At 45.1% G+C, this 22,422-nt stretch overlaps 1 protein-coding gene across 3 annotated transcripts in view; it reads left to right on the top strand.

The window, feature by feature from the left end:
• The window catches only part of SLC25A42 (solute carrier family 25 member 42), a 126,311-nt gene extending 105,060 nt beyond the window's left edge, over positions 1-21,251 (top strand). For all 3 annotated transcript variants that reach the window (XM_029613850.1, XM_029613852.1, XM_029613851.1), the window contains exons 9-10: positions 17,508-17,865; positions 18,106-21,251. In XM_029613850.1, coding sequence (XP_029469710.1) covers positions 17,508-17,827 — 320 coding nt within the window. In that variant the 3' untranslated portion in view covers positions 17,828-17,865; positions 18,106-21,251. The remainder of the gene's footprint in view (positions 1-17,507; positions 17,866-18,105) is intronic.
• The last annotated feature ends 1,171 nt before the right edge of the window (positions 21,252-22,422 follow it).

Here is a 22,422-nt window from a genome sequence, read left to right as displayed (position 1 = left end):
GACTGTCTGCTTTCCCCTTAGAGCAGCTTTTAAACTAGAACAATCTGCTTTTTAAAGGTTAGTGCCAGCAACTTGGTTCCACTCTGGTTAAGGTGGAGCCCATCCCTTCAGAAAAAACTCCCCTCTTCCCCAAAAGGTTTCCCAGTTCCTTACAAAAGTGAATCCCTCTTCCTTGCACCATCGTCTCATCCATGCATTGAGACTCCGGAGCTTTGCCTGCCTCTGGGGACCTGTGTATGGAAGAGGGAGCATTTCAGAAAATGCTACCATGGAGGTTCTGGATTTCAGCTTTCTACTTAATAGCCTAAATTTGCTTCCAGAACTTCCCTCCCACATTGTCATATATCGTTGGTGCCCACATGTACCATGACAGCCGGCTCCTCCCCAGCACTTTCTAAAATCTTATCTAGGTAACACATGAGGTCCGCTACATTCGCAGGCATCTTATCAGGTGATCCTCGCACCCACTGGCCACCCAGCTATCTACATTCCTAATAATCAAATCACCAACCTTGACGGCCGACCTAACCCTTCCCTCCTGGGCAGTATCCCTGGGAGGCATATCCTCTGTGTGAGAGGACAATGCATCACTGGAGAGCAGGTCCTTACTACAGGATCACCGTAGTGCACTTCGACCAGGAGACCTTTCTATTCCAAAGCAGCACCAGGGCTACCAGACTGAAGTTTGGACTTGGCTATTATGTCCCTGAAGGTCTCAACTATAAACATCATTCTGCCTCAGCTCCTCCAGGTCTGCCACTCTAGCCTCCAGAGATAGGACGTTCTCTGAAAACCAGGAGCTCTCTGAACGGAGTGCATATACAACCTCTCACTGACAGGTAAAAAAAAAAATCATACATGTGACATTTGACTGAAAGGCCCTTCTCTTGCTACCTTCATCTTAATTTTGTTGAGTTCTTAGTTAAGTTTAGGTTGCCAAGGGAGTAGGAATGTGTAAATAAGAATCCTTTAAATGTATTGATATATTCACTATTAATCTGGTAGTGACTTGCAATGGGATAATTAAACTCTTGATAAAGCTAAGGGCAATCCTGTGTTTTAGATAAAAGGCTGATTTTTAATGTGAAAGTGTCTCCTGCCTATAAATCAGAGGTGGGTGGTAGGGAAAGGCAAACACACACAAACTCTCTAAGCTTTTTCCTATCTTTTGGCTAGCTTTTGATAATGAACACGTACACTAAAGAATATACCCCAATAGTTTACCTTTCCCCAAAACTTTTTAAGTTCTAAAATTTCCCAAAGCAATACTTACCAATCCTCTTCGGCCACCAGAATGGTGATCCTCTCATCTCAGTGCTCCCATTGGATTATGGATTAGTTCTTCCCCTGCAATAATCTATATTGTGCTCCTAAGGCAAGTTAGTACAAGACAATCCCTTTACACTTCAGTTAGTTAGCCTGAGTGACTCACTGCTATTCTGTTTAACAAATGTTGGCATCTCCTCAAATAAATCACACTACTCTTAACACCTTCAAGGTGAGTAACTGACCTTTTTCAACCTTTTTACTTGGCCGATTCATGTATACCTATTACCTACCTTTTGGCGCTTTCTATGTTTTGCTGTGTTGGGTCAGCATTTCCACTTTCAGGCCCTGCCCTTTGGGTTGGAGTAGGCTGAAGGATCATCTTGGCGCTGCACAAGGAAGGGATTTTGTTACATCCTTATTTGGATGATTAGTTGATAATGGTAAAGTTGCTTCAAGAAAGATGTCAGCCAGATAGAAGGTGTTGCAGTTTTTGCAGGATATGGGATGGGTAATCAAATTCACCAAAAGCAATCTGCAACCGTCCCAGATGCTAAAATTTCTGGGGACTTTTTTTTTCCCCCAATACAAGACTGGGTTCAACTAACGGAGCAAAGGATCAAGAAGCTGCTTTGCTAGATTCTTGCATTACAGTTGGAAAGAAGGCCATCAGTTTAGGAAAATCTTGAGCTTGATAGCTTGATTGCGGCAGCTTTGGATCTTGTGCCATTGGCAGGGGCTCACATGCAGCCTTTTTAAAGGCTTTACTATTCAGATGGAATCCTCGATCCAAGACTAGTCAGTTTACTAGATTTAGTCAGTTTGCACTGGTGGTTGGAGCCCAAGCATCTGGAAAATGGAGTGGAGCTGGAAGTCCAGTCCTGGGTGGTGGTGATGTTAGATGCTAGTTTATCTGGCTGGGGAGTGCACACTGTCTGAATCTGTTTGCTCAGGAACTGTGGATTCTTGAAGAGGCAAGTTTTTCCATCAACTGATTGAAGGCCAGAGCAATCAGTCTAACTCTTCTAGAGTTTGCTTCTCAATAGATGGGTCAAGCGGTCAGGATGTCCAAAAATGCCACAGCTGCTTACATAAATCATCAGGGAGGTACTAGAAATCCTCAGGTGTCATTTTAGGTAGAATTATACTTCTCTTGGGTGGAGGAGAATCTGAAGGCCTTAATGGCATCTCACTGAACATGATAGAGACTATTCAAGATTATTACCTCAGTCACAGTGAGATCAATCCAGGAGAATGGTCTCTGACTCAAATGGCCTTTGACTGGATTCTGGCCAGATACTGGACCTTATGGTGAATGGTAAGAATGCCATGGTTTGGAGAAGTGATGTAATCATTTGGGATGGCTGCCAAAGTTTGAGGCTCCTGACCTGAATCCACTATAACACCCGCCCCCCCCCCCCCATCATGCATCCATCACGTTCCCTAGTCAGCTGACTCATTACAAAAGCGGGAGAACTTTGTGGGAATGGCAACGCAGAAAAAGTGGGTGGACTTAAAGCAGTTCTCGTTCGTGAGCACTGCAGTGGCCAGCACAATCAGACCCAAGAGGAAATGGCGCAGGAACTAGAGACTGCAGGGGTAGGCCGTGATCACGGCAATGTGGTGGAGGATGGCACACCAATCCAAATGGAATTTTGCACTTGGTTCCGCGAGCTCAATGGCAACATGGCGAGTCTCAAAAAAGAAATTGGAGACGTGGTTGGAGTCTGAATCCCATCTGGATGAGCAGGCCTCTGACCTGATTCGCTGCAGAGAGGCGCAGAAAGATCTAATGCAGGCTAGTGATAACCTTTCAGCACGTCTAGAAGACATGGAGAATAGATCTCGATGGGTAAATCTGAGATTCAGGGGAGTGCCAGAGGTCTGCATTCCAGGACTGTTTCCAAGTGGTATCTAGTATTTGTTCTGAAGTGCTGGGGTTAGATGGAGGAATGGAAATGATGCCCGTGATTAAGTTGGAAAGAGCCCACAGATCCTTGGGGCAGCCTTGTAATAACCAACCTTTAGGATATCGTCGCCTGCTTTCACAGTTTTGTGTTGAAGGAAAATGTGGCAAAAGCTGGCCCACTAATGTGGATTGGCAATAAGATTGAGATATCCCAATCAAACAAAACTTCACTCCACAATTTTCACCAACAATTTTAAGTGGATAAGTTCTTGGAGGAGAAGTCCATTACCTGCTATTAAGTTCACTTAGAGAATAGCCACTGCCATTAGCAATGGTTACATGGAATAGACTTAGTTTTTGGGTACTTGCCAGGTTCTTGTGGCCTGGATTGGCCACTGTTGGAAACAGGATGCTGGGCTTGATGGACCCTTGGTCTGACCCAGTATGGCATTTTCTTATGTTCTTATGTTCTTACTCAGATATTTGAAAAATAGAGGAAAAAGACCTCAGAGCCTCTTGTTTGTTCTATCAAGAACAGATAACATGTACGAGGTAATTGTAATCATCGGTCTTAAAAACCTCCGACCACCACACTTTTTATTACAATAATTAACTCCAAGAAAACGTTTGTTTAAGGTGGATAGATGGATTCAGCTTCCAGCCCTCGGCTGCCAAATGATTGTGTGATGGTCCTCCTGTGTGGCTGTGTGTTCCAGGGCATTACTGGTAAATGTTCATCCAGTCCCTAGACTAGTGTTAAGGTGCTTCTTGTCTGAGCTCAGTATTTCATGTTGGCTGAGTATTGACATGGTGTTATTTTTTAATCAAGTTTTTTGCTAGTCTGTCCAAAGTTGCTTTTGAAGAGAATACTGGCAGGCTGATGTCACTGCAGGAATTTATATACTGTGGTGTCAGTTTGCTCCATCTCATCTGCTGGCAGAGGTGCATAATCTACTGGTCCTGAAACATTCTAGCCACCTTAAAGAAAAGGAAATTATCAGGTAAGTATTAATTTTTCCCAGGACAAGCAGGATGGTAGTCCTCACATATGGGTGACGACATCAGATGGAGCCCTGTCATAGAACACTTTTGGCAAAGTTTCTAGAACTTTGACTGGCACACTGAGCATGCCACTAACCCCGTAGCCACCAGGGGTCCCCTTCAGTCTCTATTTTTCCGCACAGCAGTCGCCTCGTGGTTTAGGAGCTCTGTGAGAAATTTCTCACAACTTTCCTCACGGAAATATTTGAAGTTTATCTTCTTAAAAATCCCTCACCAGGGTCCCCCATTGCGCTCCGTTCCCTCCGACGCTTGGTAAGTGTTTTTTCCAGTACTTGCGGTCGGTTCCCGGCGGCTTACCGCTCCGGTGCCCGATGGTCACCGACCACGTGCCCGCCAATTTTTAACATGGCGACTGGGTTTAGAAAATGCCCCAAGTGTCCGAGGACCATGTCCATAATGGACCTGCATGAAGTCTGTCTTTTGTGCTTAGGCCCCTCGCACGACATTAGTCGCTGCCCTAGTTGCACACAAATGACCCCCAAAGGCCGTTGTGTTCGTCTGGATAAAATGGAGCAGTTGTTTGCTTCAAAACACACTGTTCCATCGACACCAGTTCAAGCGCCACCTACCATGAAGGTTCCATCGACCTCTGAGATGATTCGCCAGGAGCATCGTGGACAGGGTGTCAGTCTGTCACAGACTCCATCGAGGACATTGGCGTCATCGTTCTCGGTGCTGGGGAAAGACCGGACCAAGCACCGAGGGGAAACACTGGCACCGGCGGGCATCCCCGATCAGTGCCAGCACCAATACCGCAGCGGCATAGCCTTCCATCGAACTGCCTGCGAAGAGGGCCTGGGGAGAGGAGCCCCTATCCTCCTCTGGACCCGGGACCCCTCAGCGTTCCCCACTGATACTGGTGCCGGGCACCGAGCCTCCATGGGCCTCCGTGGAAATTCCGTTAATGCCTAGCCTGCCTCCTACCTCGATTGCCGTCCCACCCATGCTGGATCCCCGTGAGGAATTGGACTGCATGGTCCCAAGAGGCAGTGCTGTAAGCCTTACGAGGCTTCCAATCGCCACTGGCCCCAGAACTGGCTCCCTCGATGATTGCACCGCTCCTCGAGCGCCTCGATATGCTCATCGGTGCCTTATCGACTCCTCTGCCACCGGACAAGCTGGCATCAAGGCCTCTGCAGTTCCCGATTCCAGTATCTGGTTCCTCGGAGGAGGAAGGATCGATTCCCGGCCATGTCCCTCCACGGGAACCATCGATGCCAGAACCCATTTCAGGGCTACCGGTACCCAAGCGCACCTCATATGCCCTCGATGCCAGCACAGATTTCATCGATGCCAGTGCCGCATCCATTGATGCCTTCCCGCCCTCTCGACTTTGGCATGCTTCCTCCATCGGGAGCTCCACTGGGAGAAGGGGAAAGTCCCTATATTCCATGGGACGATGCATCCTCAGATGATTCATCACAAACATCCGAGGACTTGCTTTCAGAGCCTTCACCACCAGAGGAAAGGCGAAGATCTCCTCCAGAAGACCTCTTCTTTGCCAGTTTTGTCAAAGAAATGTCTGAGACTATACCATTTTCACTGGTTGAGGAAGATGCGTGCCAAGAGATGTTGGGTCTCACGATTTGCAGATGCTGCAAAAGAAATAATGGCAAAACCTGTGCATGAAAATCTTTTGGACCTCATGCACTGCCTATGGGAACATCCAGGTACAGTATCCCCAGTCAGTAGAAAGACAGATGCTACCTACCTGGTTCAACAAGCCCAAAGCTTTGCCCACCACTCTGTAGTCGTGGAATCAGCTCAGAAAAAGGCTAAACGATCACATCCACGTTCCTCTGCTCCTCCTGGTAAAGAACAGAAGGCATTGGATGAGTTGGGACGAAGAGTTTTCCAAGGGTCCATGTTGATATCTCGAATTGCAGCATATCATTTATACATGACCCAATATACCAGAAATCTCTGGAAACAAGTCCAGGAATTTGCGGAGACGTTGCCTCAACAACAACAAGAAACTTTGTCCTTCATCCTACAAAAAGGAATGGAAGCAGGCAAACATGAAGTCAGAGCTGCCTATAATTCTTTTGAAACAGCATCCAGAGTCTCTAAGCAGGCATCAGCACTAGACGCTGGGCCTGGCTTAAGGCCTCAGACCTATGCCTGGAAATGCAGGACAAACTGGCAGATCTACCCTGTACCGGAGATAACCTGTTCGGGGATAAGATCCAGGATGCAGTGGCCCAGTTAAAGGACCATCATGAGATCCTGCGCCAGTTGTCAACTATCTCCCCAGATGTTCCCTCCGTAGCCCACAGGGTTACGCGTAGAGAACCCAAAAAAGAATTCTACAGGCCACGCAGATATTACCCTCCTGCATCCCGTGCACAACCGGCTTGGGCACCTCAGAGGGGACATGCGCCAAACGAGAACATCTAGACCACAGCCAGCTACACAAGCTGGCCCTGTGTCTGGATTTGACTTTTTTTCCAGGGGGGGGGCCGCCTGTGCCACTTTGCAACAAATAGTCATCCAATCACCACAGACCAGTGGGTATTGTCCATCGTAACTCACGGTTACCATCTAAATTTTTCAAAAATACCCCTAGACTTCCCACCCAATCAATCCTGGAGTTGGGATGACCACACAGGAAAACTCGAGTCAGAGCTCTCAACCCTCTGTCGGCCAGAGCCATGGAACCAGTTCCACCGAATCAGCAGGGAAAGGGTTCTACTCCAGATATTTCCCAATTCCAAAAAAGCCCGGCGGCCTCTGGCCTATTCTGGACCTCCGTGCCTTGAATATATTTCTTCGCAAGGAATGGTTCAGAATGATATCCCTGGGCACCATGCTTCCTCTACTTCAACAAGGGGATTGGCTCTGTTCTCTGGACCTTCAAAACGCATACGCCCATATTGCGATCTCCCCTCCTCATCGCAAATATCTGCGATTCGTGGTGGGTCACAGTCACTATCAATACAAGGTACTGCCATTCGGCCTAGCCTCAGCGCCTCGAGTCTTTACAAAGTGCCTGGCAGTCGTGGCTGCGCAGTTACACAGCAGAGGCATATACATTTTTCCATACCTGGACAACTAGCTCATAAAAAGCCAGTCAAAACAAGGAGCCCTCGACTCTCTCGATCTCACCATAAGGCTTCTAAACTCATTGGGATTTCTAATCAATTACCCAGAATCCCAGTTGACACCATCTCATCTTCTCTCCTTTATAGGAGCAGACCTAGACACGACACTGTCCAGAGCATTCTTACCCAACGACTGTGCAACTACGCTGTCCAACCTTGCCAGCTTTATCCTCCATCCTTCCACAGCACAGGAGGAGAAGGAAGAGGCTGCTGCTGCTCCAGGAGCCCAAGTTAGAGTCTGCTGTTGCTAGTGTGTTTTGAAAGGGAAGGGGGGGAGAGAATGAATGAGCATGTCTGTGAGAATGAGTGAGTGTGTATTTGTGTAGGAAGAATAGATCTGAGAGTGTATGTAGGTGAGTAGGAGGAGAGAGCTGAGTGCAAGTGAGCATGTGTGTATGGAAGAGGGAGAGACGTGAGTGAGTGTGTGTGTTGGTGGGAGAATGGCAGAAGTAAAGGTATAAATGGACATGTGAGAATATGAGCAGTGAAAGTAAGTGTGAACATGTAAGAGTGTTTGCGAGCATCCGGTCCCACTGTGCAATTGCCCTCCCCGCTAATCCATGGTAATCTCAGAATGACTGGAAGTCAAAAGTTCCCAGGTATGGTTGTGGGATAAGTATGTTTTAGAGGACTGCAAAAAGCTCTCTTCCCATTTTGATAGAAGAAAATAGCTATAAGTCCTGTTGCGGTGGTATCTCATGCCTTCTAAGTTGCATAGGATCTTTCCCATCCTATCTGGCAAACTGTGGCACCTATGTGGTGAAGTTGAATCATTTTATCATATCTGGTGGAGCTTTTTGGGGGGGACGTTATGTGATTGATTGAGGAGGTGTTGGATGTGACTTTAACTATTGATACTTTCATTTCTTTGTTCCCTAATGATTTACCAGTGATGGCTCAAATTATTTTTGCGACCATATGTGAAATTGCAGCTTTTTAGAGGAAAATCTCTGTACCGTCTTTGGCATCTTTAACTAAGTAGGTATGAAATGTGTTTTATCTAGGGAAAACTAGTTTTGTTTTGTTTTTTATTTTTTATGGAAGGACTCTCTTCTTCTCTAAATATGTGGGGGACTGTATGTTAGTGTCAAAGTAACACCTGTCTTTAGGTTTAACAGAGCATTTTCTGATCCACCTCTGTATTGCAGTGCGTTGAAGCATAGGTTGGGGGTTATTTCAGAAACCCTGAACCATGTACTGGATTGTACTGTTTTGATGCTTCCTTTTGGAATGTTGAGTGTTATTGTTATATGCTATTTGTGATGGTTCAACGAAAGATAAATTTAGAAAAAAAAAATTATGGGTAGCTGCTCTCGCTTGTTATCAGGGGCATGGTCAGGGTAGACCGTTGTCTTTGCATCCATATGTTTCTCATTTTTTGAAAGGTATTAATCATATTAAATCATGATTGCAGACTCCGGTTCCATCTTGGGACTTGAATTAATTTTTCTTCTTGGCAGGACCATGGTTTGAGCTTCTCAAAGGAACTTCTCTGAAGCTCCTTACCTTAAAGACTGTGTTATTGGTAGCTATTTGTTCAGCCAGAAGGGTGTTTTCGTGTTGAGAGCCTTTCTTGTTGATTACCAAGGATTCAGTCCAGATTTGTACGGTCCCTTCCTTTTTGTCGAAGGTGGTCTCTGATTTCCACTTACTTCAATTTCCTTACTTTAGTAATCAGGCAGATTCTGAGGAGTATAAGATTTTTTTGTGCCCTGGATGCCAGAAGACGTTTGTTAAGGTATCTCAAGGTTATGAATGCGTTTAAGAAGCCTGATCACTTTTTCATTATCTACAAAGGATTTTGGAAAGGTGAAGCGGCCACCAGGGCCATAAGATTAAAGAGGTAATAATGGCAGCCTATGTAGATTCTGGTACTTTACCTAAGCAGATGGAGGCTCATTCCACGAGGGCTCAGGCTGTTTCTTGGGCTGAACTAAGATTAATATTTCCTTTGGAAATTTATAAGACAGCAACTTGGTCGTCCTTACATACCTTTGCTAGGCATTTCTGCTTAGATATCAAAGTCAAAGATGAAACCTCTTTCACCTCAGTGGCATTGCAAAGGGCTTGGGCAGTATCCCATCCTATTTGGGAATAGCTTAGGTACATTCCATTGGTCATCTTGGAAGAAGAGGAAAATGAAATTACTTCTTACCTGATAATTTCCTTTCCTTGAGTCCAGTCAGACCAGTCCAGGACCCTCCCTCTGCTGCCAAATTTTTCGTATGTTCTCTGTTTCTGAAGGTTTGGAGAAATGTACATAAAGATAGGGTACAGACCCTTGTATTTCCATGCTGCTTTGCAGGTGAATGGTCCTTCTATATGCTGTAGAACTTCTTTTCCTACTTCCACTTCCTCTGGAAGTTTTAAAAAAAAAAGTTAAGGTTATGTTGTTGTGGTGAGTATTTGAAATTGAAATTTTCCACAGTTGGCTTGTTACAGAAATACTGGCAGGCTGGTGTCAGCACGGATGCATATAAGGAGTAGCATCAGCAAGCCCTTTTATCTCTGTCTCCATCTGCTGGTTGGTGAGCATAGCCCACTGGTCTGGACTGATCTGACTGGACTCAAGGAAAGGAAATTATCAGGTAAGAAATAATTTCTTCTTCCTCTTCTTTTTCCTTACCCTTCTTTCCTTCATTGGTTCGCTCTAACTCATTACATTACATTTTAAATAGTCAATAAGGTAGCAGTAGGTAGGCAGTGAATAAACAAGTTAGACTGTTTGTATTTTTAGTCAGTCAATAAGGTAGCAGTAGATAGTGTGTTTATTTTTAAAAGTCTGCAGAACTGAGTGTTCTCCAGACTTTTAAAGAGCTGACTGTTTGTTTTAATACTAACTGAGTGCATTGTATTGAAGAAGAAAAAAAAAACCCACAAAAAAACCCCCCACAAAAAAGTAGCCAGAAGCTAGAAATAAGCTAGGAGCAGTATATACCAAAGTAAAAAAGTTGAATAGTTCAGCTCAGTTACTCACCTTGGAAAGGTGTTGAGGTAGTGTGATTGGGTTTGAATAGGGACCAACATTTGTTAATCAAGGGAGCAGTGAGTCACTCAGGCTGACTAACTGAAGTTAGACTGTTTGTATTTCCCAACCCTAGCTCAGCCCTTAATTTATAGGCAGGTGCCACTTTCACAAAAAAAACAAAAAAAACCCATCAACAAAAACTTTATTGAGAATTCGATCAGACCCTGGTAGGCCACTACCAGACACATAGTGAATTCACTAATACATTTAAAGGAAGTTAGACACATTCCTACTCCCATAGCAACCTAAAACGTAACTAGGAACTGATCAAAATTGAGATGAAGGCAGCAGTCCAGCAGCAAGAGGGGGGCTTCCCAGTCTTTTGCATCGAGTGTCACATGTATGATTTTTTACCCACCGGTGAGAAGTTGTACATGTGCATGCGATGCAAAGAGCTCCTGGCTCTCAGAGAACGAGTCCGATCTCTGGAGGCTAGAGTGGCAGACCTGGAGGAGCTGAGGCAGACAGAGAGGTATATAGATGAGACCTTCAGGAACATAGTAGTCAAGTCCCAACTTCAGACTGGCAGCCCTGGTGCTGCCTTATTTTATTTATTTATTTATTGTTTTTGTTATACCGAGTTTCATGATAGGCATCACATCAACCCGGTTTACAAATAACAAGGAGTGTAAAGCATAACGTAATGTAAAAAACAATATTTTCAATAAGAACCTTGAACTTTAAATACAGTGAATCAGAAAAAGGGAGAGGGAAAGTTACAAAAAACAAGGAAAATAAACTTGGGATGGAAGGGGAGAAATTGAACAGCACAATATTTACATTTCAGCCTATTGATACATTAGAATAGCAAGTGAAAAAATAAGACTATAAAACGGTACATAGGTAATCAAATGAATAAATATGACACAGTTGTGAATGGTAATAGTATGATAAATATTCAGCAGGAATTAGTGAGAGAGGGTTTGAGGTTGGTTGATTCGTGTTTACATTCCATTATTGCATACGAGTTAGTGCTAGTGAGAGGAGGTTTTATTCAAGGCTTGGAAATGCTTTTTCCTTGGAGGAAGAAGGTCTCATAATGGGAGAGCACCAACAAGGTGTAGCAGGAAAGGATCCTCTAGCAAGGACCTGCTCTCTGGGTGATGCATTGTCCTTTCGCACTGAGGATATCTCCCCAAGGCCTACTGCCCAGGAGGGAAGGGTTAGGTCGGCCGTCATAGTTGGTGATTCAATTATTAGGAATGTAGATAGCTGGGTGGCTGGTGGGCGTGAGGATCGCCTGGTAACATGCCTACCTGGTGCGAAGGTGGCGGACCTCACGCGTCACCTAGATAGGATTTTAGACAGTGCTGGGGAGGAGCCGGCTGTCGTGGTACACGTGGGCACCAACGACATAGGAAAATGTGGGAGGGAGGTTCTGGAAGCCAAATTTAGGCTCTTAGGTAGAAAGATTAAATCCAGAACCTCCAGGGTAGCATTCTCTGAAATGCTCCCTGTTCCACGCGCAGGTCACCAGAGGCAAGCAGAGCTCCGGAGTCTCAATGTGTGGATGAGACGATGGTGCAAGGAAGAGGGATTCAGTTTTGTTAGGAACTGGGGAACCTTTTGGGGAAGGGGGAGTCTCTTCCGAAGGGATGGGCTCCACCTTAACCAGGGTGGAACCAGACTGCTGGCGCTAACCTTTAAAAAGGAGATAGAGCAGCTTTTAAACTAGAACAAAGGGGAAAGCCGACAGTCGCTCAGCAGCGCATGGTTCGGAGAGAGGTATCTTTAAAGGATACTAATGATGCATTACAATTAGGGCATCCCGACAGTGAGGTTCCAATAATTAGAAAAGTAGTCCAAGTGCCTGTAACTAAAGACTCACCTGAGCTAAAAAATTCTAACTTATCCCTATCAATTAAAAAGCAGAATAAAAATACAAACAAAAAACAAACTTTGAAATGTTTGTATGCTAATGCCAGAAGTCTAAGAAGTAAGATGGGAGAATTAGAATGTATAGCAGTAAATGATGACATAGACTTAATTGGCATCTCAGAGACATGGTGGAAAGAGGATAACCAATGGGACAGTGCTATACCGGGGTACAAATTATATCGCAATGACAGAGAGGAGCAGTCAGGGGAGGAGGTGTGGCGCTTTATGTCTGGGATGGCATAGAGTCCAACAGGATAAACATCCTGCATGAGACTAAATACAAAATTGAATCTTTATGGATAGAAATCCCTTGTGTGTCAGGGAAGACTACAGTGATAGGGGTATACTACCGTCCACCTGGTCAAGATGGTGAGATGGACAGTGAAATGCTAAGAGAAATTAGGGAAGCTAACCAAATTGGTAGTGCAGTAATAATGGGAGACTTCAATTACCCCAATATAGACTGGGTAAATGTATCATCGGGTCACGCTAGAGAGATAACGTTCCTGGATGGAATAAATGATAGCTTTATGGAGCAATTGGTTCAGGAACCGACGAGAGAGGGAGCAATTTTAGATCTAATTCTCAGTGGAGCACAGGACTTGGTGAGAGAGGTAACGGTGGTGGGGCCGCTTGGCAATAGTGATCATAATATGATCAAATTTGATTTAATGACTGGAAAAGGAACAGTGTGCAAATCCAAGGCTCTCGTGCTAAACTTTCAAAAGGGAAACTTTGATAAAATGAGAAAAATTGTTAGAAAAAAACTGAAAGGAGCAGCTACAAAAGTAAAAAATGTCCAAGAGGCGTGGTCATTGTTAAAAAAATACCATTCTAGAAGCACAGTCCAGATGTATTCCACACATTAAGAAAGGTGGAAAGAAGGCAAAACGATTACCGGCATGGTTAAAAGGGGAGGTGAAAGAAGCTATTTTAGCCAAAAGATCTTCATTCAAAAATTGGAAGAAGGATCCAACAGAAGAAAATAGGATAAAGCATAAACATTGGCAAGTTAAATGTAAGACATTGATAAGACAGGCTAAGAGAGAATTTGAAAAGAAGTTGGCTGTAGAGGCAAAAACTCACAGTAAAAACTTTTTTAAATATATCCGAAGCAGAAAGCCTGTGAGGGAGTCAGTTGGACCGTTAGATGATCGAGGGGTTAAAGGGGCACTTAGAGAAGATAAGGCCATCGCGGAAAGATTAAATGATTTCTTTGCTTCGGTGTTTACTGAAGAGGATGTTGGGGAGGTACCCGTAATGGAGAAGGTTTTCATGGGTAATGATTCAGATGGACTGAATCAAATCACGGTGAACCTAGAAGATGTGGTAGGCCTGATTGACAAACTGAAGAGTAGTAAATCACCTGGACCGGATGGTATACACCCCAGAGTTCTGAAGGAACTAAAAAATGAAATTTCAGACCTATTAGTAAAAATTTGTAACTTATCATTAAAATCATCCATTGTACCTGAAGACTGGAGGATAGCAAATGTAACCCCAATATTTAAAAAGGACTCCAGGGGCGATCCGGGAAACTACAGACCGGTTAGCCTGACTTCAGTGCCAGGAAAAATAGTGGAAAGTGTTCTAAACATCAAAATCACAGAACATATAGAAAGACATGGTTTAATGGAACAAAGTCAGCATGGCTTTACCCAGGGCAAGTCTTGCCTCACAAATCTGCTTCACTTTTTTGAAGGAGTTAATAAACATGTGGATAAAGGTGAACCGGTAGATATAGTATACTTGGATTTTCAGAAGGCGTTTGACAAAGTTCCTCATGAGAGGCTTCTAGGAAAAGTAAAAAGTCATGGGATAGGTGGCGATGTCCTTTCGTGGATTGCAAACTGGCTAAAAGACAGGAAACAGAGAGTAGGATTGAATGGGCAATTTTCTCAGTGGAAGGGAGTGGACAGTGGAGTGCCTCAGGGATCTGTATTGGGACCCTTACTGTTCAATATATTTATAAATGATCTGGAAAGAAATACGACGAGTGAGTAATCAAATTTGCAGATGACACAAAATTGTTCAGAGTAGTTAAATCACAAGCAGATTGTGATAAATTGCAGGAAGACCTTGTGAGACTGGAAAATTGGGCATCCAAATGGCAGATGAAATTTAATGTGGATAAGTGCAAGGTGATGCATATAGGGAAAAATAACCCATGCTATAATTACGCAATGTTGGGTTCCATATTAGGTGCTACAACCCAAGAAAGAGATCTAGGTGTCATAGTGGATAACACATTGAAATTGTCGGTGCAGTGTGCTGCGGCAGTCAAAAAAGCAAACAGAATGTTGGGAATTATTAGAAAAGGAATGATGAATAAAACGGAAAATGTCATAATGCCTCTGTATCGCTCCATGGTGAGACCGCACCTTGAATACTGTGTACAATTCTGGTCGCCGCATCTCAAAAAAGATATAATTGCGATGGAGAAGGTACAGAGAAGGGCTACCAAAATGATAAGGGGAATGGAACAACTCCCCTATGAGGAAAGACTAAAGAGGTTAGGACTTTTCAGCTTGGAGAAGAGACGACTGAGGGGGGATATGATAGAGGTGTTTAAAATCATGAGAGGTCTAGAACGGGTAGATGTGAATCGGTTATTTACTCTTTCGGATAGTAGAAAGACTAGGGGGCACTCCATGAAATTAGCATGGGGCACATTTAAAACTAATTGGAGAAAGTTCTTTTTTACTCAACGCACAATTAAACTCTGGAATTTGTTGCCAGAGAATGTGGTTCGTGCAGTTAGTATAGCTGTGTTTAAAAAAGGATTGGATAAGTTCTTGGAGGAGAAGTCCATTACCTGCTATTAAGTTCACTTAGAGAATAGCCACTGCCATTAGCAATGGTTACATGGAATAGACTTAGTTTTTGGGTACTTGCCAGGTTCTTATGGCCTGGATTGGCCACTGTTGGAAACAGGATGCTGGGCTTGATGGACCCTTGGTCTGACCCAGTATGGCATTTTCCTATGTTCTTATGTATGATTTTAATTGTTTTTATCTTGTTTTATTATGTAAATTTAATATACTATGTATGTTTTCTGTAAATCACTTAGATCTACCCAAATTGAATAAGCAGTATATAAAAATGTTTTAAATAAATGGTAATTAATACTAATCATGAAATCCAGTATCCTGCATGAGATCTTTCAAATGCTGATCTGCTGTACTGCACCCACTGCCTGTTCCATTTGCTGCTGTTAGCCTGATCTTACTAATCAAACTGAGGGACTGATGCAATAAAGTCACGTAGAAAGCGGGGGCTGAACAGTCAGCGCCTGCTCTCTAATGTACCCCAGGCGCCCTCAAGGGGGGGGGCACCATGCAATATTTAAATTAGGGGGTCGTGTTAGCAAGGAGGTGCTAGGGTCGTGAACCCAATCTGTTTTCGTGATTCGGCAGACAGCCATCACGAAAACAGGCGCCGAAAAACCCGGCATCTGTTTTCCTTACCAGCGGACGGCAGTCACGAAAATTGACACCGGGTTTATCAGCGTCTGTTTTCATGACTCTGCTGTCCGCCACTAAGGAAAACAGACACCGAGGGTTCAGGAAGCCAACGCTTGTCAGTCGAGCGCAGTTTCCTGAACCCGACTTTTTTTTTTTTTTTTTATTTATTTTTTATCCTACTTAATATTTTCTGCTTTTCTGTACTTTTTTTTATGTGCTCGGATGACAGTTTAATGTTCATCCAGACGCACATTTTTTTTTGGCATCGGGAGTGAATGCCTAATAGCCTCATTCACATACATTTGCATGTGATGAGCACTATTAGATTCACTCCGCATTGGACTTGCGTTGAAAATGCATTAATCCCCTTATTGCATTAGGGGGTTGATTAGCACCTATTCAACCCGCGTCCGGCTGCAGGTTAACTGCAGATTGCATCGGCCCCTGAGTTACAGGCTCCAGATCCCCTCTGAGGATTAATGTGATGATATGTGTACCTAGGCTCTGAAACAGGTGGGGGAAAAATATTGCATTGCTTAAAATGAAGTTCTTGATAGGCAGGTTCAGACGAAGTGCTGTAGACTGCAATGCCAAATGTCTGAGTTCTGTTCTACTTCCTGGGTTTGAGGAGCTGAATACAAGTCGTTGTGCATTGGCGACACCTTATGGCTAGATGTAGAGCTCATGATTTGCAGGATTGCAGAGAGAGCTCTTGTTCTTGACCCTTCCCCCCCCCCCACCCCCAACCAAGAACTGTTCCTGCAGTGACTGAGCAGACTGAGTTGGAAAGGGACATAAAATAGGGGGAAACCTGCCAGACAGTTGTGACTGAAGACTCGGCGTGCTGGAGCCCAATGGAAGCCAGCTGCAACCGAGCTGTAAGCCCAGAAGGAGCAGGAAGAAACGGCTAGGCCAACCCTGCCCCCGCCCCCCCTAGTTCTGCAGCAGTCCCACAGTCTAGCTGCAGCTTGCTTGAGAACTTTGCTCAGCTCACATGGATTGGAAGGAGAGGAGGAAGAGACTGTCCAGTGTATTAGGCAGGGTTTGATTGGTGAGGGAACAGCCAGGAAAGCGGGCACTTCTTTTCAGGCTTAAGAGGCAGAGCTGGAGGGCTTTTCTGCTTCAGTTGCCTCCCCTCTAGGCAGCCTGCAGGGCAGAGAAGGGAAGGGGGAAGCCTGGAGTACACTGAGAATGAGCCACTCTGCCCCCCTTCCCCTCTCCTGTATTGCAGAGAACAGAAACAGATATTGCAGAGCAAGGAAAAGACTCTGAAAGGGTTTAAAACTTGAAAGCAGTACTGCCAATTGTCAAGGCTTCAATCCTGGCCTTGATGAACCGCACTACTGCTCACAGCCTTGTCCTAATTCAAACCCTTTTGGAGTCCATTACTGAGGACTTGATTTCTAGCAGAGCAACCCAGAAAGGTGTTCTGCCACCTTTTTCCTAGGACCTGAGAAAGTGGAGCAGAGCAGACAGTGTACGAGTTTTGGCTCTGCTGGGGAAACAGATCAGAGCCCGTGGTTGCATGGATTATTCATGGCCCTCCAGCCCTTGGAGGAAGCAAAGCAAAAGGAGAGCACGTCAGCTGCTTACCCTAAGATAAGGGCAGCCACATGGCTTTGATTTGGGTTTGTGTCTGTGGGAGAGAGTTCACACCGGACCATAGGCCCCATCCATCTCACCCTCTCTCCTCAGTTCCAGTTCCTTTCTGTCTATAAATTAAGCTCTGGTATTGGGAATTTTTGCTCTCATGGTTTGGGCCTTGCTGTATAGCATTTGTGTACTTTTTCCATTCCTAGATCGCACTGGGAGGAGCCAACCATATCCCATTGAGCGTCTGCTCTTTGGCGCATGTGCGGGAATCATTGGTCAGTCGACCTCGTACCCCCTGGACATAGTGAGGCGACGCATGCAGACAGCAGGGGTGACGGGCCATGCTTACAGCACCATCCTGGGCACCATGCGGCAGGTCGTCAGAGAGGAGGGGCTTGTGCGTGGCTTGTACAAAGGGCTCAGCATGAACTGGGTGAAGGGCCCCATAGCGGTGGGAATCAGCTTCACAACCTTTGATCTCATGCAAATCCTTCTGCGAAAACTCCAGTTCCATGCACAGAGGTAGTGACCCCAGACCATAGAGCTTCTGGCATCTGGACTTGGGTGCGTATATACATAGTGCATTGGAGACCTGTGTGCATGAACATGTATGGAAGAGCTTTAAACGCCTCTGTAGGTGTAGGTGTATAGACGAGGATGGGGTGTTGGAATGAGCCTTGCATGCTTGTGTGGCTGTGCATGAGCCCAAGGTGCTGTGGGTCTGCGTATGTGTACAGAAATGATCACTGTGGGCCTCTGCTGAACTACTTTTGACCACTGAAGTTTTGTTTTGTAAATTGACAGGAAGCCTGCTCCTACAACAGTTGAAAGATGACACTTTTGGCGCTGGAAGTGTGAGCGCGTGCCCTCCCAGTCTTTCTTGTGTCCTCAGCATCTTGTGAAGCCAGTAGCTGAGATTTCCCTGTATGGCAATGGCAGGAAGTGCCTTACTCAGAACCCAAGGGGTTAATGTCTTGAAACAAATTGCTTAATCTACAGCACTTCTCCAGTTCCCAGAGGTGGCAGCCCTCTTGTGCCTGGCTGTGTTGCATCTGGTATCCTACAGACTGATCCAAGCAGTATTCATTTCTTAAATGTTCATATTGGGCTGGAATAAAAGGCCTGCACCTTTATCATGCCCCTGCCTTTTCCGAGGTCACCATTCAGTTTCCTTTAGCTGGGACTGACGGGTTGCTGATTACAAACTATGCAGCAGCAGCACCACCACCACCCCCACTCTGGTTCTACATACTGAGGAGCTGTAGGGGTGGGAATGGGTGAATAAGACCTTTTAAAAACTTCAAAAAGTTGTGGTTTTGTCCTTACAATAAACTAGAACTAGATTTTTTTTTTTTAAATTAAACTTAAGTAGACTAATGAAGACTCTTTCTGGTTCTGTTCTATCACACCCAGGACCAACAGGTGTTGGAAGCTCAGCCCCTTTCAATAAGGGTGAGGTCGGAAAGAAGCAAAAGCCAATAGGCCCTTCCTGTTCAAGGAGGTCTTCATTATAAATTGTGACTGTAACTTCTCCTTATGCCTGTTCACCACCTCCTCATCTCCTGATAACTGTTCCTGCAGTCTTCCCAACTGTCAGGCTTGATTTTTTTTTTTTAATAATTTAATTGAGGGGTATTGTATTTTCACTGCAGGATAACCAAAAATGGCGTAGGGCAGGTGTGTGGCCCACTCAGTCCTCAAGAACTCCAGTGAATTGGCTTAGGTTCTCAGGCCATCCATGAGAAATATGCATGAGTTAGATTTGCATGCACTGTGGCTATTGGATGCAGATCTATCTCCTACATGTTCATTGTCGATCTCATGAAAAGCTGGCCTGTGTGTGGCCACCTCTGGTCTAGGGCGACAGGTAGGGAAAAGCTGCAAGTTTCAAAATCTGTGCCCTCATGGCCATGACTAATGGGTCTCCTCTGCACCTGCGGCTCAGAAGGGGAGCAGCAGGTTCAAAGACCAGTATTGTCCCCTGCCCCTATCCTGCGTCTCAGAAAACAGGAAAGGGAAGAGCAGCAGTCAATGAGGAATAAATGGTGGCTGAATTGAACTTATTGATTTAAATTTAAAAGTACCTATTCTGGCTCTCACTGTCTCCCTATGTTCTGTGTGTATTTATAGGCTATGTATAGGTATGTCATTTACACGTACATACAGTCTAGCACAAGTGCAGTAGTGCTATAATGTGACTGGGACAGAAGCTTAGCTTCAGGCTGTAACTACAGTTATCTGACCAGCACACCATCCAATTCCTCAGCCAGGGCTACTTCCCTTCTGGTTTTTATAGGCTCATAGCTTTGCCTTTTTCTGTCAGCCCAAGTTGGCTGTAGCACTGAGAGAAGGAGGTGACAACTTTAAAAACTGACCCATGTTTAGCTGCCTCGCTTTTGGGGTTATGCTGCTGAATAACCCATCTTTGCTGCTACGTAGCCTGAGTTAGAGGCAGCTCCGTTCAGTCCTGCTACTGAGCGGTGCTGACTTTGGTAAATAATGTAACTGAGTAAAGTCAGAATAGCGGCAGTTAGCAGGAACAGTAGCACCAGCCCAAGCCACCTCTTCCCTGGCTGTGAGTCATCTGGCTAACTTCTTAGCGGGACAAGTGGTGACGACTGCCTGTGCCACTAAGCTTCTACTTGGCCAGATCAGTCCTACTTTTCCAGCTGGATAATGATTGAATATCAACAGCTGAAGTGTTTAGGCTTTTTAATAGGTTAGGGCCGGAAAAACAAGAGCTTCACCTAAGCAATGTGTCTCATGCAGGTTGTGCTGTAATGTTCCCCCTGCTGCGCAGTTGCATACGGCCTTCTGCCTACCTCTGTGTCTGCTCTGTAATGGGAGTTAGATCGTTGTCGCCATGCTAGTGTCCATATCTAGTGCATAAGAATACGCACACACTCATAGGCGCTATGGTACGACCAAGCATGTTGCCCTCTTTAGCAATCCTCATACTGGTAGGAGCTTTACAGCCCATGTCTACTACGTTCTTTAGCTAAATGAGAGAATATAATGGAATAATACACTTTTCTGTACAATGAGAAACTTAAAATGCACTGAGCACATTAACCTCCTCATCCTATAGCTGGTATTCTGCTGCCATCAGCACCAACATACTTTTGGCTGGAGCACAATAAAACAGAAGGTGAATAAAACTTTACAGGTCACCTCTGACTATCTAAGCATAAAGTTCGGTGTAGTTTTGTTTTTATCATACACAACTTTCTGAGTTCAAATAGAAATGAAAGCTCAGGGTGTCGTGTTGGCCAAGTCCATGTCATAAGTCACAGCTATAATCAATGGGAACAAAGCACATCTGCAATCTGGCATTAGCTTTCCCCCATGCCATAAACCAGCGAGCAAGTGTGAGCTGGTGGGTTCATGCAACCAATCCCAGGGTGCTGGTTTTACAAAGTAACTCTGCATCAGAGGAGCCACTGCAGGGTGCCAGCAGCATTCTGTATCCTATGCTTCTGATCAGGGGCCTGCATTCTGGAATCTAGCCCACAAATTCAGGTTGGGGGTGGTGCAGTACACTATTCCACTTCTACAGGTCCCAGGACTGTGACATTTTCTTGAGAGCTCTAGTTTCCAGCCTGAGACACAACATGTTCAGAGGGTTCAGTGGGCTTTTAAGAGAAGTTGCTAGGGTGGGGAGGAGATAGACCAGAACTGACACTGGCAAATTGGAGATGGCTTTGATTTGTGATGTTACACTATGGGATGAGGGGCCACACAGGAACGCAGTATGTGCGTATAACCTGTTTCAATGCCTTTGCAGTCCTTACTTCTTTTTACATCAGTGTTTCTCATTTAAATGGCTTTTTTTTCCCCCTGGAATTAAATTTTGATGCTCTGAAGATACTTTATGTACAGTATATATAAATATATATTTTAAAGATATTTGTGCCAAGATGTATATTTAATAAATACTAAAATTTATAGCATTTGTGTCTTTCTTTTATTTTTAAATGGATTTGTGCTTTTGTCTTAGAAGAGCTCTCTAAAGTGCAGGGGCAATATTTGGGCCATGCTGGCTAGGTGTACAGGTTCTGCAGTTTGTTAAAGCCATGGGGCCTACCTGCTCAGGGCTGCATGGAGTATGAAATGTGGCTGAGGAAGTTGCAAGTTGTGCAGCTGGCCACTGGAGGGAGCTACTGTACCTGTAGTCATTGCTCTTTCGGACTTGCTGCGTCAGCTCGGCTGTCCTGTTCCCTGTGTGCAGAGCTCATCATACTTACCACCCTCGTCATTAACCCTAGGGCTAGAACTGAGAATCTGCTGGGGTTCGTTTCTGATTAAAGTAGAACCCTTATGGCAGCAGCCACAGCCTTCAGAGTAACTGAAGCCATTAAAGGGAGGAGCGTGTGTATCCTCCCCGTGAATTGTACATCTAGCAGTGCTAGTGGGGGGGGGGGGTAGCAGTGCAATAGATTTACAGCACGTGCTGGGTGGAAAATAGAGCAATACCTGTGCGGTTAGTGCCGAGAGGGGCAAGCAGGGGCAATAGAGACCATAAGTGCTGAGGGAAAAGAGGGCAGACAGGGACCCATACAGGAGCTGCAGTAGCTCCTGAGCAGAGAGGATATTGCTGGGCGAGGGAGGAGGCTTGCTACACTCAGCTGCCTCATTTCCAGGCTTTTGTAGATTTATGGCCCGTGTGAATTTTCTTTGCACGCCGTCTATATAGACTATCAGTCATTGTGTCGGACCTCTCGGGTCATGTCTGGGCATCTCTCCAGAGGGGCTGCTGTCTGCATGTCTGAATAGGCCGCAGCCGAGGCCCCTAGCAACCACCGCCCCGCTGTAGGCCTCGGCACCAAAAAATGCACATAATTAAAAGAAGTTGCTCATGCTGCTCTCTCAACTCTGTGCACAAGCCAGGCACAGGTTCCGATGCAGGAAAGATTATTGGGCTGGTGGGCACCCTTGCTCTTTAATAAAATGTAGTGTTTGCTAGCCTCCCTGCTGGCTTGCTCCAAAATTTAGCTTTCCTTTAGTTTGCAGCAGGAGTCTAAGTTACTTTAGTGCCTGACAAGGTTCATAAAATAATGTGAAAATATTTGAGGACAGGACCCTCTCTCCCAGCTCCCGCACATGCTCCTCCGATGGCCGTTT

This window comes from Rhinatrema bivittatum, chromosome 8, assembly GCF_901001135.1.
Source record: "Rhinatrema bivittatum chromosome 8, aRhiBiv1.1, whole genome shotgun sequence".
NCBI classification, from domain to species: domain Eukaryota; kingdom Metazoa; phylum Chordata; class Amphibia; order Gymnophiona; family Rhinatrematidae; genus Rhinatrema; species Rhinatrema bivittatum.
Note: the sequence above shows the minus strand (reverse complement) of the source record. Positions and strands in the feature narration are given on the sequence as shown.